General features: G+C 41.9%; 1 protein-coding gene and 1 long non-coding RNA gene across 3 annotated transcripts in view; one reads left to right on the top strand and one right to left on the bottom strand.

Moving 5' to 3' along the window:
- The window catches only part of INPP5D (inositol polyphosphate-5-phosphatase D), a 167,269-nt gene that overhangs the window by 49,364 nt on the left and 99,156 nt on the right, over positions 1-18,749 (bottom strand). For both annotated transcript variants that reach the window (XM_068280692.1, XM_068280693.1), the window contains 6 exons: positions 17,315-17,411; positions 17,020-17,158; positions 10,067-10,175; positions 6,058-6,146; positions 4,213-4,294; positions 2,553-2,642 (listed from right to left, as the gene is read on the bottom strand). In XM_068280692.1, coding sequence (XP_068136793.1) covers positions 2,553-2,642; positions 4,213-4,294; positions 6,058-6,146; positions 10,067-10,175; positions 17,020-17,158; positions 17,315-17,411 — 606 coding nt within the window. The remainder of the gene's footprint in view (positions 1-2,552; positions 2,643-4,212; positions 4,295-6,057; positions 6,147-10,066; positions 10,176-17,019; positions 17,159-17,314; positions 17,412-18,749) is intronic.
- The window catches only part of LOC137571493 (uncharacterized), a 116,024-nt gene continuing 115,325 nt past the window's right edge, over positions 18,051-18,749 (top strand). The window contains exon 1 of the long non-coding RNA XR_011031360.1: positions 18,051-18,120. This is a non-coding gene — a long non-coding RNA (uncharacterized lncRNA). The remainder of the gene's footprint in view (positions 18,121-18,749) is intronic.

Genomic DNA, 18,749 nt, shown 5'->3' with positions numbered 1-18,749 from the left:
TTCTGTTTAAACAATACCAGTTGCGTGGCAACCTGCTGATCTTCCAGTAGCACCAGTAGTGTCTGAATCATATACCTGATACAAGCGTGCGGCAAATTCAGTCAAACATCTCATTCGCATAGTAGAAATGTACAGAGGTGCCAAAAGAATAAAAAACTGGCAACGCGTTTCGCAGGTATATCCCCGCTTCTTCAGGCAATAAACAACAGGAGTATCACACAGCTAGGGGTCCAATATACGCTTAGCACCTCTGGGTGTTGCCAGTTGTTTCTAGGAGTATGCGAATAAATTGTTATTACATTAATCGACAGCATCGTGTCTGTTTTGGGTTGGCTGGTCCACCACCGCCTCCCGATCATTTTTAACAATTTTATCAAATTTTATCCTTTTGGCACCTCTGTACATTTCTACAATACAAAAAGTCCACCCCTGGTGGAGGGGTGATACATCCTCTTTTTCTCCTATCCACATAGAGCGACATCTTAGTCCTGAGTGGAGACAGGCCTAAACTCCTCACCTGCCTCAACAGTGGTTGCCTTAGCGGTAACCCGGGTTTGTAAGTATAAATACTTTCGTTCACATTTTCTCCTCCTTTCCAATACATACTACACTATATTGGGCTCTCGGTTTTCTGTTTTATATCTCATTCGCATGCTTGTTTATGGTCTATGACTAAACGTATTAGAGGCAGTGGATCAACTCGCCCTCCTGGCAATGTGCTTAGCTTAAAAGGAAATAAATATGGCATCCTCCATATTCCTCTCACTTCAGGTGTCCTTTAAGGCTGTTCCTCCAATTTACAAGTGTGATTGGTGAAGGCAAGAGGCCCTACAGATTGAAGCACTTCTATTACATCTAGTACAAGGAAACAAAATGATGAACCGATTAGATTTTGGCTGCCATTCATGGACGTAGCAATCACCCCTGCGACCCCTGCCACCGCAGTGGGGCCCAGAGGCTTATGGGGCCCTCTTCCTTCCTCTCCCCAACCACAAGTGCAGCCAATTAGCAAAAACAATGTGCAGGAGCATAATTTTTTTCCTGCTTCACAGCAGAGCAATCTCTACTGCCATTCGCTGACTCCTGATCACATGACCCGCATGGGAATCGGGGACCAAGGGGCCCCATGGTATCATTTATGCAGGGGGCTTTATTAAGTCTAGTTACGCCCCTGATGCCAATGGTGCATTGTAGGACACAAATGAGATACTGTTGTGTAATATTTCTATTCCCTAATTTTCCTACAGCTTTCTCACTATGAGGGCCTATTTCCACTACACACAGATTGGATGCATAATGGATGCAGAAACACTGACTCCTATGAAAGCCTATGGGCCTGTTTCCACTAAATGTGATTTTTCTGATGCAGATTTTCCCATAGGCATTCATTGGAGTCAGTTTTTCTGCATCCAATCTGCATGTAGTGGAAATAGGCCCTTAATGTATTCCATGGCTCAAAGTTCTACATCTCTGCACAATAATTCCTGCTCACCTACAGTGTTCCAGACATCCTGCTCACCACTTTTGACAGCAGGCGGAAGGCCTCAGCCACAATATAAGTCAATGGGGGCCCTTTCTTTTGGCAATTGGCTGTTACCACTGCCATTTTAGGGAGACTATGTGAAGTGATTATAATACCTTCCTAAAAGTTCAGATATAAAAATATGGAGATGGAAAAGAGGTTTTGTAATTTTTCAGACAAGTGAATAAAAAATGGCAATCTTTTAGCAAATTGCCACTTATTTATAAATAGCCGCTAATAAAAAAAAATGTTTCCTTTTTTTAAAAAAAGAGACAGCAGACCCAGAAATGTTCATGCTGGTCATTGCTCAAATTCTATTCTATGCAGAATTGAGTAGCTGATCCAAAGATACAGCCACTTTGAGATTAGCGCAGATTCATCCTATTTCTGAAGGACAGGACTTACGGTAACCTCCTTTTTGAAAACCCTGAATTGATAAGAAAGCTCCTCTTTGTGACTTCAAATAAAAAGCTGAAATCATATGGCAGAGTAGCACAGAGAATGCAATTCAAGTCTAGGTTCATCTTTTACAAAATATGCTTATTCCATAGTTAAGTCATTTCCATAAAGTTCTTGTGGGACAGTCAGTTGCCGGGGCTCAGTATAGTAGTGACAAGTCTCTATAGCTTAGGTCAGTGATCTGCAAACTTGGTTCTCCAACTGTTAAGGATCTACAAGTCCCAGAATGCATTTGCCTTTATGAATCATGACTGTGGCTGTCAGACTCCTGCAATGCATTGTGGGACTTGAATTTCATCAGCTCCGCATTTTCATTAGAAATGAGTAAACCAATGGTATAACTGGCTCTAAAGCAGGCACCATCCTATCTGCAATATAATTTTATGTGGTTTTCATTTTCTGGATAATAATAGCATTCAATGGATTTCAATTAAAGAGGTGGAGTCTTATAAAAGTTGCATGATCATTCATGTGTGTCTAGGCCTCAATATACTGTAAATCTGGCCTTACTGAGAGAATGAAATGAAGGCAGCAGGCAGAGAATGTTTTCAGGTTTATCATAGAGTCTTACTGTTTTTGGAAACAAATTGTGATGTTACTCCAACTTGGAACGTGGCAAATACTGGAGAGTGATCACTGGTAGTTATATCTTCTGTGCAGCCTGACAAGGGAAACACAACATGTGGGCATGAGTTAGTAGGAAATGGAAGAACAAAGACATATTCAGTAATTATAACTACCACACTATCTGCATGTAGTGTATTCCCCCTGTGTTTGTGTCACTGCGTGGGTTTCTTTCAAAAACTCTAGTTTCCTCCCACATCCGAAAACATACTTATTAGGAATAGTCATGCAAATGTTATGCATATTTATGCACCTAGAAAATGTTCAAATACAGCCTTCCATTGTCACGCCACAAGAAACTAAAATAATATTTACATCTCATTAATCATCCCTAATACTAATAAGTTAATTGGCCCACCTGAAGATTGGCCTTAGGCTGGGTTCATACTGGGGCACTGCATTACGTGCCCTGTAAAAACAGGTTTGCCACGCACACAACAGTGAGGAAAAGTCACATAGTGCAACGTGGGCTGCGACGCATGCAAACAAAGCATTGTCTATCCAAAGTATGCTTCACTGCAACTATAAACACGTACATCATCCGGTACTGTACAGCATGCTTTGCATTATGCTGATGAATTTCCACCGCACTGCAATGCTAATGCACCAATGTGAACTTAACATCACAATATGTTTGCATCGCATTAGCAATGCAATTAAAACATCCAACGCAGTATTCCGCAATGCCCTAGTATGAACATAGCCTTAAACTGGGATATAATTTAACTATGACTATAGTAGGGATTAGACTGTGAGTTCCTCTAAAGGACAGTTAGTGGAATGAGGGCCTGTTCTCACTGATGCTTTGTGTTGCAGATTTTAGCAACACAAAGCAATCTTTGATCTGCTAGGACATCAGGAATTGCACAGAAAGCACTTTCTGATGTCTCCACTGAAGCGCTGGAATGTACTGCGTTTGCGGAACATATTAGTAGATGCATTTTTGTCAGAAAACTCATGTAATTACCAGGTAAATATGTGAGTTTTTTTTTGCAACTCACCAGAATGCAGTGCACTGCATTTTTATCCAGAACACACCACCTTTTACTCCCAGAATACTCTAGTCTGGCATCCTGCTTCCTTTTTGTGAAGCAAAAAACGCACTTAAAAACACATGCACAAAAAAGATTTGTACATGCATTTTTAAAAACTCACGAATGTGGATAGGCCCTCACTACGCCCTCTGTAGCTCCGCAGAGATGCCATAGAAATACATGCGTCATATGGATGTTAACATATTCCTTTTTAATGGAATCAGACCAGACAACGATTTAGTGGGGGTTCTTTTGAGGGCGGAGGGGGGGGAGGGATTAGTTATGCAAGCATCATTTATTAGCCGTGTTCTGGCTGACCAAGCTATTAGAGCTATCTCTATGCCTCCGCTCTTCTATGTGAAATAATGTAGATAGACAAAAGTCAATCATGTTTACCCAGAAGAGAAATGCACCTATTTGTAGAAAAATGACAATACTGCATATAAATGTATAAAATAAATAAAGAGTAAATACAGATATAGACAGCCAGATGGCACTATTGAGCTAAAAATGTTCTTGCAGTAGCGCCTTCTAAAAATAATCTTATGAAAAATAAAGAATGAATGTTCTCACCATAAGACTGGCATAGGACATGCATCTGAGGATAAGATTTCCATAAAACCCTGTCACACCAAGAAGGTAAATTGTACTTTACCTGCAAAGATGTAAATAAAATAAGCTAACACAACAATATAACTGGGGAATACCATTAACATAAACAACAAACATATTTTCAACATCGTCCTTAGGTGCACATTCAGATGGACGGTTTTGCGGTGGTAAGCAATGGACCTCAACACTCTTCATTTGAGCGCTGTCCTTTCAAGTGAATAGACAGCCACCGGCATGACCGTTTGCAACCATTTGCGCTAATGCTGTAATCAATTGTATTGATTACGATGTCTCATTTTTTTCTGGATGCTACATGTAGTGTCCTGAATCTGGCAACCGCAGCGTTTCCATGACACCCTGCGGGGGTCAAAACGTGACGCAAAATCAAATAAAGTCAAGCGCCGCTGGAAGTTGCCAAATGCTTTTCTGCGCACTTGCAGAAGCGGGACACTGGGCGGCTGGTTCAAATGTCTGCCTGAACCATCCCTAAGGCCAAAAACCCACTAGGAGCGATTTCGAATCGCTAGTGATTTGGAAAAGCTCTTGCTAATGCAATGCGATGGGGGATTTTTATAAAATCACATCGTCCCAGTGGGATCACACCCATAGCATTACATTAACAAGAACTTTTCAAATCGCAAAACGCTCAGAAAATCACTCCTAGTGGGTTTCTGGTCTAAAGCAGATTTGTCAGGGCTGCTGTTCAGAATTCAGTCTTAAAAGTAAGCCCTTAACCTTCCTGGCGGTATGATTCCCGCCTTGCGGCCGCTGGAGGTTTTTTTTTAACCTATTTTTTTTTTTAGCATGTAGCTAGCCTAGCGCTAGCTACATGCTTCCCCCCTCCCTGCGGTGTCCTCCTGTATCGCCGCCGGTGCGCTTGCCCATAAGGAAATCCCGTTCTGAACGGGATTTCCTTGAGGGCTTCCTCCATCACCATGGCGATGAACAGAGTGACATCATCGATGTCGTGACGTCACAGGCAGTCCCGATCCACCCCATGGTGCAGCCTGGCGGCGATTGGCCAGGCTGCGCAAGGGGTATGCGGGGGGGCCCTGTATCACGGCGGGTAGCGGCGGATTGGCGGCGATCGGACCAAACACGCAGCTAGCAAAGTGCTAGCTGCGTGTTTGAAAAAAAAATTATGCAAATCGGCCCAGCAGGGCCTGAGAAATCCTCCGCGGCGGCTTACCCCGTGTCCTGCACGGGGTTACCGCTAAGGAGGTTAAAGGAAAAATAAAAAAATGGTTCCATTTACCTTTAGTAAAACACATACAATTAAATCATCATTTCATAAGTTTATTTTTAATACAAATACAAACACAGCATAAGTGCATCATTTTCAAAACATGTTATTTCTCATTTTTAACATTTGCATCTTTGTGCTATTTAACTGTTAAATGTAGGGTTTATGTGACTTTTTTTTTTTTACATTTTACAGTGTTCAAGCCTTTTTTGGAAATGGTGTTCTATATTATTGTCTTTGACGTTCAAAATAATTTGTCTTGTATTTGATGCAGTATTTGTTACTGGCTGCATATGGGATGTTATACTGCTGCATTCACATCTCTTTGTGCTCTTTTAGGATAGTAGAAGCAGTAGAGTGTTGCACTGTGTTAGCCATCAGTAAAAGCAAGATGCCCAGTGTATATAAGCTGTGTTCTAAATGTTGTCAGTATACAGGAATCAGTCTGACGAAGGCTTCATAGCCGAAAGCTTACTGCTTTGCTTCTAAGTTAGCCAATAAATGGTATCATCCTGATTCAAAACTTCTTCCTCTTTCAGGTGAACGATATTACAATTACTCACATGTGTTGCCTTCTGCTTGGTGTAGCAGTACCGTTCCCTGGTTCCTCTATCAAACCGATAAGTTGGGGGGAACGTGATCTCTTCTTCCTCTGTAGAGGGGAATTGAGATACCAAAATTGGTTAATACCTTTCTTTGCTCTATTGCATCTAAAGGCAGCAGCACTGAGCAAAAACATGACCTCAATGTGCAAAGCTCCACTCACCCCGAGAAACAAAGAAAAGAAGTCTTTAAGAGCCCGTTCTCACTGGGGCGATTACCGCTAATTGCTGAGTCGCCAGCGATCGCTAGCAATTTTTAAATACTAACTATATAGTAGTGATCTCACTGCCGCGATGGCCGCCAATCGCCGGCGATTCGTGATTAGCGGCAATCGAAAAACGTGCTACATGCAGCATTTTTCCGCAATTCTAGAGCGATCGCAATAAGAATGCCAAAAAGCGTTAATCGCGATCGCTCAAAAACCGAGAGAGTGTACAGTGAAAATCACCAATGCAAAACCTTAGCGCTAATCGCGCAATAGTGTTTCGCGATTCCAAGTGAGAACAGGCCTTTGGGCCTATTTTCCGCGGACTGCATTCTGATGTGATGCTTGGATCACATTTCCGCAAGGGTACCACAAATAACACTGTATCACAATGCCCTTTTTTCCACTGGTGAGGTTCCATTTTTTACCGAAAGCACTGCATACAGCATTTTTCCCATGCCTGCATTTTGGTTAAGTCTATAGGAGCACAAGAAAATCACATAGCTATGCAATTTTCTTGTGATTTAGCTATTCAAAATTTTCCTGCTCTTGTTTTTCCCGTTAGAAATGGTGAATGCAATCGCACAGTGTAAGCCACCTGAACAGATGATAATTAAGGTGAAATGCATGCAGTATAAAAAGAGGAAATCACAATTACATCACAGTGCATTTGTGATGCCAATTGATATTCTCAGTGCAAAAACTGCCTAACTGTTGGTAAACCACCTGCCCGCTTACAGATCACTGGAGATTTGTATATAAGGAAAATTTTTATTTAACATTTAACTACCTTGCGACCGCTCCATGGCCATGGGCGTGGCCGTGGCGGCAGCCTCAGGACCGCCTAATGCCGATTGGCGTCAAGTCCTGGGGCTGCAGTTTGCAGGAGATCGCATCGCAGGATGCGTGCGCATCTCCTGCTCAGGGAGCGGAGCTCTGCCCCCTCTTCAGTCTCCGAGCGGCGATTGCCACTCGGAAGACTGTTAGACGGCGTAATCGCTGTCTATTTACATGTACAGCGCTGCGATCGGCAGCATCGCTGTACTCTGGACAGCCGTGTGACACGGCTGTCCCCCTGGGGGACAAGAGAGCAATCGGCTCTCATAGGCTGAAGCCTATGACAGCCGATCGCCAGGATTGGCCGGCTGGGGGGTGGGAGGGTTTAAAAAAATAAAAAAATAAATAAATAACATAAATATTGATAAAAAAAATAAACACTGGGGGGGGGGCGATCAGGCCCCACCAACAGAGAGCTCTGATGGTGGGGGGAAAAGGGGGGGGGGGGAAATCACTCCTCTGCTGTGTTGTGCAGCCCTGCAACTTGGCCTTAAAGCTGCAGTGGCCAATTACAGAAAAAAACAGCCTGGTCTTTAGGGGGGTTTAGCACTGTGGTCCTCAAGTGGTTAAGCACATTTACAGTGGCTGTTACATTGCGTTCCCTGTGCCAGCATATAGAACTGAAGAAAAAAGGGTAAAATATGTATACAGTAGGTCCTCTAAATTCATTTCGAACTTGTGAGTGTCCACACCATTCATATATCTTAGATAAATGTATAATGTGCTTCCAGTGCTTACATAGTGCAAAAAAATGAATAGGCAGATAAAGTGCTATAGACATCATTCCAAATGCTAAAAATAGCAATAGATAGTCAAATTCATAAGTGATAAAGATCTTATTTGAACTACAACCACTTTTCAAGAGATACAATACATACAGTGAGATGCCAAAGTTTTAAACAAAATTAGGCAGGTGCATACATTTGGGCACTGATGTCATTTTAATGATTCCAAAACCTTTAAAACTAATTTTTGGAACTCAAATTGGCTTGGTAAGCTCTGTGACCCCTGACCTACATACATAGGTGAATCCAATTATGAGAAAGAGTATTTACGGTGGTCAGTTGTAAGTTTCCCTCCTCTTTTAATTTTCTCTGAAGGGTAGCAACTTGGGGGGGGGGGGGGGTGTCAAAACAACTCTCAAATGACCTGAAGACAAAGATTGTTCACCATCATGGTTTAGGTGAAGGATACAGAATGCTGTCTCAGAGATCCACACTTTCCACAGTTAGGAACATATTGAGGAAGTGGAAGACCACAGGCTCATTTCAAGTTAATGCTTGAAGTGGCAGACCAAGAAAAATCTCAGATAGACAGAAGCTATGAATGGTGAGAACAGTCAGAGTCAACCCACCGACCAGCACCAAAGACCTACAACATCATCTTGCTGCAGATAGAGTCACTGTGCATCGTTTATTCGGCGCACTTTACACAAGATGATGCTGTATGCAAGAGTGATGCAGAGGAAGCCTTTTCTCCGCTCACAGCACAAACAGAGCTGCTTGAGGTATGCTAAAGCACATTTGAACAAGCCAGCTTAATTTGGGAATAAGTTGCTGTGGACTGATGAAACTAAAATGTAGTTATTTGGGCATAACAAGGGGCGTTATGTATGGAGGAAAAACAACACAGCATTCCAAAAAAAAAACACCTGCTACCTACAATAAAATATGGTGGTGGTTCCATCATGCTGTGGGGCTGTGTGGCCAGTGCAGGGACTGGGAATCTTGTCAAAGTTGAGGGACGCATGGATTCCACTCAGTAGCAGCAGATTCTGGAGATCATTGTCCAGGAATCAGTGACAAAGCTGAAGCTGCGCCGGGGTTGGATCTTTCAACAAGACAACAACCCTAAACACTGCTCAAAATCCACTAAGGCATTCATGCAGAGGAACAAGTACAACGTTCTGGAATGGCCATCTCAGTCCCCAGACCTGAATATAATTGAAAATCTGTGGTGTGAGTTAAAGAGAGCTGTCCATGCTTGGAAGCCATCAAACCTGAATGAACTAGAGATGTTTTATAAAGTGAAATGATCCAAAATACCTTCAACCAGAATCCAGACTCTCATTGGAACCTACAGGAAGCATTTAGAGGCTGTAATTTCTGCAAAATGAGGATCTACTAAATATTGATTTCATTTCTTTTTTGTGGTGCCCAAATTTATTGCACACTTTCTGTAAATCCAATAAACATTTCACTTCTCAAATATCACTGTGTGTGTCTCCTATATGATATATTTAACATTTTTTTTATCGTAACAACCAACGATTTATACAGGAAAATCATGACAGTTAACACGGTTGCCCAAACTTTCGCATCCCACTGTAAATATTTACAGTGAATGGTCTTAGATCAGGGGTCCCCAAACTTTTTCGGTCAAGGGCTGGGTCAACATACTTCAAACTAATGGGGGCTGGAGTATACATAACATGATGCAGAAAACATTACATTGAACCTAGGTAGTGTAACCTATAACCTGTTAACACATGCAGCTTTTTCGTCTCCTATTTAACCAAAGCAGATATTATGCCCCCAACACAGCATGTGCAAATATTATGCCCCCAATACAGCATGTGCAGATAGTAAAAATCCTCTTTGCACCAGACAGTGAAGCATACAGAGGGGACAACCTTTCGTCCTAATTGGACAGAAGTGTCACCTGATGCGAAATTAGATTGGAAGCCAGTGAATGACTGCTTTCTGGCTTCCCTGTGGATTGGTGGTGCTATATAGGGGCCACCGATATTTAAAGATGCAGCGGACCACATCTATAAATAATACATTTTGCGAGTGGGGGCCGGTGAAAAAGCCTCAGGGGGCCGCATTCGGCCCGCGGGCTTTAGTTTGAGGACCACTGTCTTAGAATGAGGAAATTGAGTTAAACTAGATCAAGAATTCTTGCTACTGGTTAATAATACATCTTACGGAAGTGGAGGAAGACTTGGCTGTCTTTACGTTCCATGTTTAGCTGATCCGAGGTCAGTAGTTCCTGATACTGCTGTTGTTTGATCTTTTGGACTATATTCTCTGCTTCCTGTCAGTTAGAAATATAATATTGTCACAAACAAACTCATACTAATCACTTGCAGGGATGTCAAACTCAAAATACATATTGGGCCAAAATTGAACACTGATAACAAGTCGCGGGCCAACCTCTATCAAGTGAGGGAGGAGGCCACTAGACATAGTCTATGTCTAGTGGCCTCCTCCCTCACTTGCGGACCAAAATTCATGGCTCTGCGGGCCAGAGTTTGACATGTATGACTTAGAGTGTTTTTTTTCCATGTTGGTAATTTTTATCAGAACATGTACAGTATACTGAAGCCATAGTTCTGCTTCCTATTTATTATATATGATAGCCATTTGCATAAATTAGTAGATGTCCAAACTCTTCCTCTGTCCCATCATCATCCACATGAAATGGAGATGAATGAACTGGAAGCCAGCCAGTCTTTTATTATGTGCACAGATCATCTGGCTCCACCTACCTGTTCTCACTACTAACTCTTTGTAGCCAGCACCTCAGTGCTTCAACTGAGAAGAGTTACCTCCTTGTCTCTGCTAAGTATGTAAAAAAATATTTACCCTCCAAACATCCTGGCTAGTTTCTATATAAAGTGGTTTAAAAAAAATAGTGAGAAATTGTTTCTTCATTCACGCAAATCAGGATTATTTTTTTAAACTACACGAGATTCCGATGCAATTCCGATTTTGATGCTATTCAAATGCGATTTTAAGAAGTCCTGCATGCTATATTTTTTTCTCATTGTGTTACTAGCACCCAGTGAAAATTACATTGTAATCGGATCAGAATCACATTTGCAGTGTTAAAGAAGCCTGAGTAAGGGGAAAAAAAACTATAATTGCAGTGCAGGCCACAAAGAGTTATTCTTAGTACATATTAGTAGCAGTAGGGTATTGTACCGTGTTAGCCATCAGTAAAAGCAAGAAGTTTTAAATCAGGATGATACCATTTATTGGCTAACTACAAATGAATAAGAATAAACAAGCTTTCGGCCTTGCAGCCTTCGTCAGGTTTATATCCTGTTAGTTTGCAAGCTGGTGGTACAGACAGCTTATATACATGCAACATCAAAAGGAAAAACAGATATTTTTTTCAAGCATAAATACATCATTAAGATGCCTTAATACAAACAGACCATCTAAATGGGGTAAGATAAGGATCCTTGTTTACTTTGATGCTCACAGACCTGGTATTAGGATTGACCCAGAGGTATCGTAAATTCTTAGTTCACAAGTTCAGCTAGGGTGGCTGAGAAAGTTCATATATCATCAATCTCATACCAATATAGAAAGTTGTTGTCCTTATTCAGACCCTTCTGCACAGCTTTGAAACAATTTATAAATTTTGTTTCTGCTATTAATCGGTCATTTGACGTTTTGAAGCCGCCCTTCAGGGCAGTGACACGAAGATCATCCATGCTGTGTCCGTTGGACCGAAAGTGTGTAGCAACTGGGAGTCCAGATTTGGTATCATTAATAGTGTGCCTGTGTCCATTCATACGTTTGCGCAGAGTTTGTCCATTTTCTCCCACGTACATAACATTGGGGCATTTAGCACACATGATCAGATATACCAGATTGGTGGACCCACAAGAAAATTTACCTTGTATTCTGTACTCCTGTTGTGAACCTGGTATCGTTACCCTGTCAGTGGAGTAAATGTGTCTGCAGGTCCCACATATTTTTTGTCGGCAGGGTGATGTTCCGTTTTGTTGAGGCCTATTCAAAGAGCTCCTGACAATCATCTGTTTTAGATTGTGTGGTTGCCGATATGACAAGAGTGGAGGTTTAGGGAATATCGTTCTCAGTCTGTGATCCTTGTGTAAAATGGGATGAAGTTCCTTAGCAATCCTCCTTAAGATTTCCAGGCGTGGGTTGTAGGTGACAACCAAAGGGACATGTTCCTCTTTCTGGTTTTGCTTATATTTCAGGAGTTCAGTCCTGGGGATGTTGCTGGCTTTCCTGATTTGGGCCTCAGCCATGGGAGGACTGTAACCTTGTTTAATGAAAGTGTTCTTAAGGTGATCCAGGTGCTTGTCTCTGTCCATCCTGTCAGAACAAATCCGGTTGTACCTTATAGCTTGGCTGTAAATTATAGAGTTCTTAATGTGCTTGGGATGAAAACTGTCATATCTTAGGTATGTGGGACGGTCTGTAGGTTTGCGATACACAGAGGTTTGTATGTTGTTACCCCTGATGTATATGGTGGTGTCCAGAAAGTTAATCTCTGTGTCAGAGTAGGTAAGTTTCAATTTGATTGTAGGATGGAAGGCATTGAAGTTCCTGTGGAACTGGAGAAGATCATCCTCACTTGCGGACCAGATGATTAAAATATCATCAATGAAGCGGAAGTAGGCCAAGGGTTTTATGCCACATGCATTGAGGTATTCCTCTTCGATTTTGGCCATGAATAGATTTGCATACTGTGGAGCGAATCGCGAACCCATTGCCACGCCCATCTGCTGTAAATAGAGGTCCTGTCCAAAAGTGAAATAATTATGAGTGAGAATGAATTTGATCAGTCCAGTAATAGGCTTTACAGGTATGCCCTGACCCTGAAGATATTTACAGCAGGCCGCAATACCATCATCATGGGGAATGTTCGTGTACAGGGACTCCACGTCCATCGTGGCCAGTATGGTTCCCTCAGGTACTGGGCCGATGGCTGACAGTTTGTTCAGGAGGTGGGTGGTATCCTGTAAGTAGCTGGGTCTTTTACAGACAAGAGGTTTCAAAATGTTTTCCAGCCACCCTGAGATGTTCTCTGTAAGAGTTCCGCTCCCTGAGATTATGGGCCTGCCAGGGTTTCCCTCTTTGTGGATCTTGGGAAGCATGTAAAAGCAGGCTGTTCTAGGCTCTTCAGGGATAAAGGTCCTTACATGTAGTCTGATGTTTGCAGGCAATCTGTTAACCATCCTATTAAGTGCCATCCTGTAGCCTTTTGTGGGGTCCCCCTGTAATTTGGCATAGTGAGCGGTGTTGGATAATTGTCTTTGTGCCTCCTGGATGTAGTCACTGGTGTCACCAGTGACTACATCCAGGAGGCACAAAGACAATTATCCAACACCGCTCACTATGCCAAATTACAGGGGGACCCCACAAAAGGCTACAGGATGGCACTTAATAGGATGGTTAACAGATTGCCTGCAAACATCAGACTACATGTAAGGACCCTTATCCCTGAAGAGCCTAGAACAGCCTGCTTTTACATGCTTCCCAAGATCCACAAAGAGGGAAACCCTGGCAGGCCCATAATCTCAGGGAGCGGAACTCTTACAGAGAACATCTCAGGGTGGCTGGAAAACATTTTGAAACCTCTTGTCTGTAAAAGACCCAGCTACTTACAGGATACCACCCACCTCCTGAACAAACTGTCAGCCATCGGCCCAGTACCTGAGGGAACCATACTGGCCACGATGGACGTGGAGTCCCTGTACACGAACATTCCCCATGATGATGGTATTGCGGCCTGCCGTAAATATCTTCAGGGTCAGGGCATACCTGTAAAGCCTATTACTGGACTGATCAAATTCATTCTCACTCATAATTATTTCACTTTTGGACAGGACCTCTATTTACAGCAGATGGGCGTGGCAATGGGTTCGCGATTCGCTCCACAGTATGCAAATCTATTCATGGCCAAAATCGAAGAGGAATACCTCAATGCATGTGGCATAAAACCCTTGGCCTACTTCCGCTTCATTGATGATATTTTAATCATCTGGTCCGCAAGTGAGGATGATCTTCTCCAGTTCCACAGGAACTTCAATGCCTTCCATCCTACAATCAAATTGAAACTTACCTACTCTGACACAGAGATTAACTTTCTGGACACCACCATATACATCAGGGGTAACAACATACAAACCTCTGTGTATCGCAAACCTACAGACCGTCCCACATACCTAAGATATGACAGTTTTCATCCCAAGCACATTAAGAACTCTATAATTTACAGCCAAGCTATAAGGTACAACCAGATTTGTTCTGACAGGATGGACAGAGACAAGCACCTGGATCACCTTAAGAACACTTTCATTAAACAAGGTTACAGTCCTCCCATGGCTGAGGCCCAAATCAGGAAAGCCAGCAACATCCCCAGGACTGAACTCCTGAAATATAAGCAAAACCAGAAAGAGGAACGTGTCCCTTTGGTTGTCACCTACAACCCACGCCTGGAAATCTTAAGGAGGATTGCTAAGGAACTTCATCCCATTTTACACAAGGATCACAGACTGAGAACGATATTCCCTAAACCTCCACTCTTGTCATATCGGCAACCACACAATCTAAAACAGATGATTGTCAGGAGCTCTTTGAATAGGCCTCAACAAAACGGAACATCACCCTGCCGACAAAAAATATGTGGGACCTGCAGACACATTTACTCCACTGACAGGGTAACGATACCAGGTTCACAACAGGAGTACAGAATACAAGGTAAATTTTCTTGTGGGTCCACCAATCTGGTATATCTGATCATGTGTGCTAAATGCCCCAATGTTATGTACGTGGGAGAAACTGGACAAACTCTGTGCAAACGTATGAATGGACACAGGCACACTATTAATGATACCAAATCTGGACTCCCAGTTGCTACACACTTTCGGTCCAACGGACACAGCATGGATGATCTTCGTGTCACTGCCCTGAAGGGCGGCTTCAAAACGTCAAATGACCGATTAATAGCAGAAACAAGATTTATAAATTGTTTCAAAGCTGTGCAGAAGGGTCTGAATAAGGACAACAACTTTCTATATTGGTATGAGATTGATGATATATGAACTGTCTCAGCCACCCTAGCTGAACTTGTGAACTAAGAATTTACGATACCTCTGGGTCAATCCTAATACCAGGTCTGTGAGCATCAAAGTAAACAAGGATCCTTATCTTACCCCATTTAGATGGTCTGTTTGTATTAAGGCATCTTAATGATGTATTTATGCTTGAAAAAAATATCTGTTTTTCCTTTTGATGTTGCATGTATATAAGCTGTCTGTACCACCAGCTTGCAAACTAACAGGATATAAACCTGACGAAGGCTGCAAGGCCGAAAGCTTGTTTATTCTTATTCATTTGTAGTTAGCCAATAAATGGTATCATCCTGATTTAAAACTTCTTGCTTAGTACATATAGGTGGGTGGAGTCATGAGATTTGGTCTATTCTGCAAAAGTAACTCAGAATTACAGGAGCGAGTAAGCCTGGTATTTTAAATATATTTATTCCAAAAAGTACAGACATGCAATGGAAAAAATGTGTATATTGTTAATGAATGCACATTTACTACAGTATGAATTTAGAAGAATGGTGGGATGAATAATGAGTTTAAAGGACACCTGAACTGAGAGGGATATGAAAGCAGACATATTTATTTCCTTTTCAAACAATACCAGCTGCCTGGCAGTCCTGCTGATCTCTTTGGCTGCAGTAGTATTTGCATCACACACCTTAAATAAGCAAGTGGCTAATCCATTCAGACTTAAAGAGACACTGAAGCGAAAAAAAATGATGATATTATGATTTGTATGTGTAGCACAGCTAAGAAATAAAACATTAAGATCAGATACATCAGTGTAATTGTTTCCAGTACAGGAAGAGTTGAGAAACTCCAGTTGTTATCTCTATGCAAAGAAGCCATTAAGCTCTCCGACTAAGTTAGTCCTGGAGAGGGCTGTTATCTGACTTTTATTATCTCAACTGTTCCTGGACTATTTACTTTTCCTCTGCTAGAGGAGAGGTCATTACTTCACAGACTACTCTGAAAGACTCATTTTGAATGCTGAGTGTTGTGTAATCTGCACATATTATAGAATGATGCAATGTTAGAAAAAACACTATATACCTGAAAATAAAAGTATGAGAATATTTTCTTTGCTGCTAATCTTCTAGTAATTATTCATAGTACACAACCAATTCACTATATCATATATTTTTTTTCGCTTCAGTGTCTCTTTAAGTAAGAAACATAAGGGGCTTGATTTACTAAGCGGTGCTAACCTACTTAGCACGTCTAAAGTCTTTAGGCGTGCTAACCAGGGTGCTAAGTAGGTTAGCACTGGTTTTCTCAATCAGATCTCACATTTCAACTGAGTTTAGACGTGCAAAGGGCCAGTGCTAAAGTTAGCACCGCTTAGTAAATCAAGCCCAAGATCTGCAAGCTTGTTCAGGGTCTATGGCTATAAGTATTAGAGGCAGAAGAACAGCAGGACTGCCAGGCAACTTACACTGTTTAAAAGGTAAAACAAATATGGCAGCCTCCATATCCCTCTAAGTTCAGGTGTCCTTTAACCTCCTTAGCGGTAACCCCGTGTGTGACACGGGGTAAGCCGCCGGAGGGTGCCGCTCAGGCCCTGCTGGGCCGATTTTAATAATTTTTTTTTTGCTGGACGCAGCTAGCACTTTGCTAGCTGCGCCAGCACTCTGATCGCCGCCGGCCCCTTTGCGATCGCCGCTATCTGCTGCGGCGCGGGCCCCCCCCCCCCCTCCAGACCCCAGCGCTGCCTGGCCAATCAGTGCCAGGCAGCGCCGAGGGGTGGCCCGGGACTCCCAATGACGTCCCGACGTCAGTGACGTCGGTGACGTCATCCCGCCCCGTCGCCATGGCGACGGGGGAAGCCCTCCAGGAAATCCCGTTCTTTGAACGGGATTTCCTGATCGCCTATCGCCGGAGGCGATCGGCGGGGCTGGGGGGATGCCGCTGAGCAGCGGCTATCATGTAGCGAGCCCTCGGCTCGCTACATGATAAAAAAAAAAAAAAAAATAAAAAAAACTGTTGCGCTTCCCCCTGGCGGTATTTTTCATACCGCCAAGGGGGTTAAATGACTTATATAAAATTATTTTCTATAGTACTTACACTGTTAGGAAGTTGAACACGGTAGTTGAGATCTCCAAACCAAAAGAGATGTGTGAATCGATGGGAGAGGTTAAATGGGCTGAGCTTCTTGTCGCCCAGAACAAGGAAGCGCAGAATATTAAAGTAATTCTGTTTTCTCCTAATAAAAAGTAAACAAAAGTCTGTTGGTGCTGTTAGGGAAACTTACTGCAGCTATAAATAATTGTGGTAATGGCACTTCTGACACATGATGAATAGCACACATCTGAGGGAAAATCATGTACTGGGACCAGAGATCCAGCATGTCAAACAATACCTTAGCTTCTTCTCACTCCCAGAAGTAAGGTGACTGTTAATGAAACCAAATGAAGTCCCGTTGAACATAAATGAGGCACCAACTGCTCCTTTGTTTCCTATGTACACAAATATGATGTTAAAGCAGGATTAAACTCTGATATAACATTCCATAAAAACGTTTTATTACCTGTACAGTTATCATACTTGCTTTTGTGCACGAGTATTATTGTTTATTTACAAATTACAAATTGCCAAAGTACAGTTTATCTTTTTATTGCATAACTGCTGTATTTATATATTATAATGTACCCAGTGAAATATATCTGCTTTTTTACCTTCTGCTATCTGTGCAAGCTGAGACACTGCATAGGAATGTTTACTAATAGTGGCTGTCTGGCTGCTAAGCAAACATAAACAAGATATTGTTCGGATCTAACTTCGGCAATTAGAGTCCCACTGAAGAAAAAAGTGCTGTGTTTAAATATTTGAATGCTGTTCTGCTATCATTTTTTTCTGGTAATAGGTTTTAGGGTGTAAATAATATTTCAGAGTTTCAGACCACTTTAATAAAGCAATCTTTACTACTCAAGTTCACACATTCTGGAAATTCTGTATCTGTTTTGGTAAATTTATTTTAGGTTGGCTCAAAATAAATGTTAGTGATGAGAAACAGAGGTGAATAGGGATACACAGTAATAGTTTGATACATCATATTGTTTAACTTTATTGACTAATAATATTGTCTGCTTTTGGCTAGATGATGAATACACTTGCAGGCTGCAGCACCAGAGTTTCAGGGCATGAAACTATTTGCATGGAGTATAGGTAGGTTTCCTTGAATCACTCTGGCTTCTTCTGCATCCAAAAAGCATGCTAGTAGGTTAAGTGACTAACCCAAAATTGGCCTTTGAATTTTTAATGCTCACTCTGAAGTACTGCATAAAATTTGCCAGTGCTAAATTAATGCATAGCAATAAAAGTAATAAGAAAAACTAGCCTTAGCCTATGATAGACCATGACACTAGACTATAACTTGTGAGCTACTGTGAGGCAGAGTTTGTGACGTGACTATGTACTGTCTAAAGTGCTTTATAAGTACAGTAGTACACAAAATTAATAACTATATGTCTACAGTTTACAGTTTCACACAGTTATGTTTGGCCACTGAGCCACTGATTTATAGAATGAAAGGGACAAGACATTTATGGATGAATTTAGTAAAATAAATAACTGAATGCAGAAGTGTAATCTAATCGTAAGAACAGAACCCTAGCTGCAATTTCTACTTAAGATTAGAAAGTTCAATCTAACACCCTTATTAAGAAGACGTTAAGTAGAATAGATCTGCAAAGAGTTTTTGCTGTTGCCAGCTAAGAGGTCAGAAGCAGTAAGTTGTAGCAAATAGTAGAGACTTTATTGAAGGTATTACAGCAACTATGTCACCAGCTAAGAAT

The sequence above is a fragment of the Hyperolius riggenbachi genome, chromosome 4 (genome assembly GCF_040937935.1).
Source record: "Hyperolius riggenbachi isolate aHypRig1 chromosome 4, aHypRig1.pri, whole genome shotgun sequence".
In the NCBI taxonomy this organism is placed as follows: domain Eukaryota; kingdom Metazoa; phylum Chordata; class Amphibia; order Anura; family Hyperoliidae; genus Hyperolius; species Hyperolius riggenbachi.
Note: the sequence above shows the minus strand (reverse complement) of the source record. Positions and strands in the feature narration are given on the sequence as shown.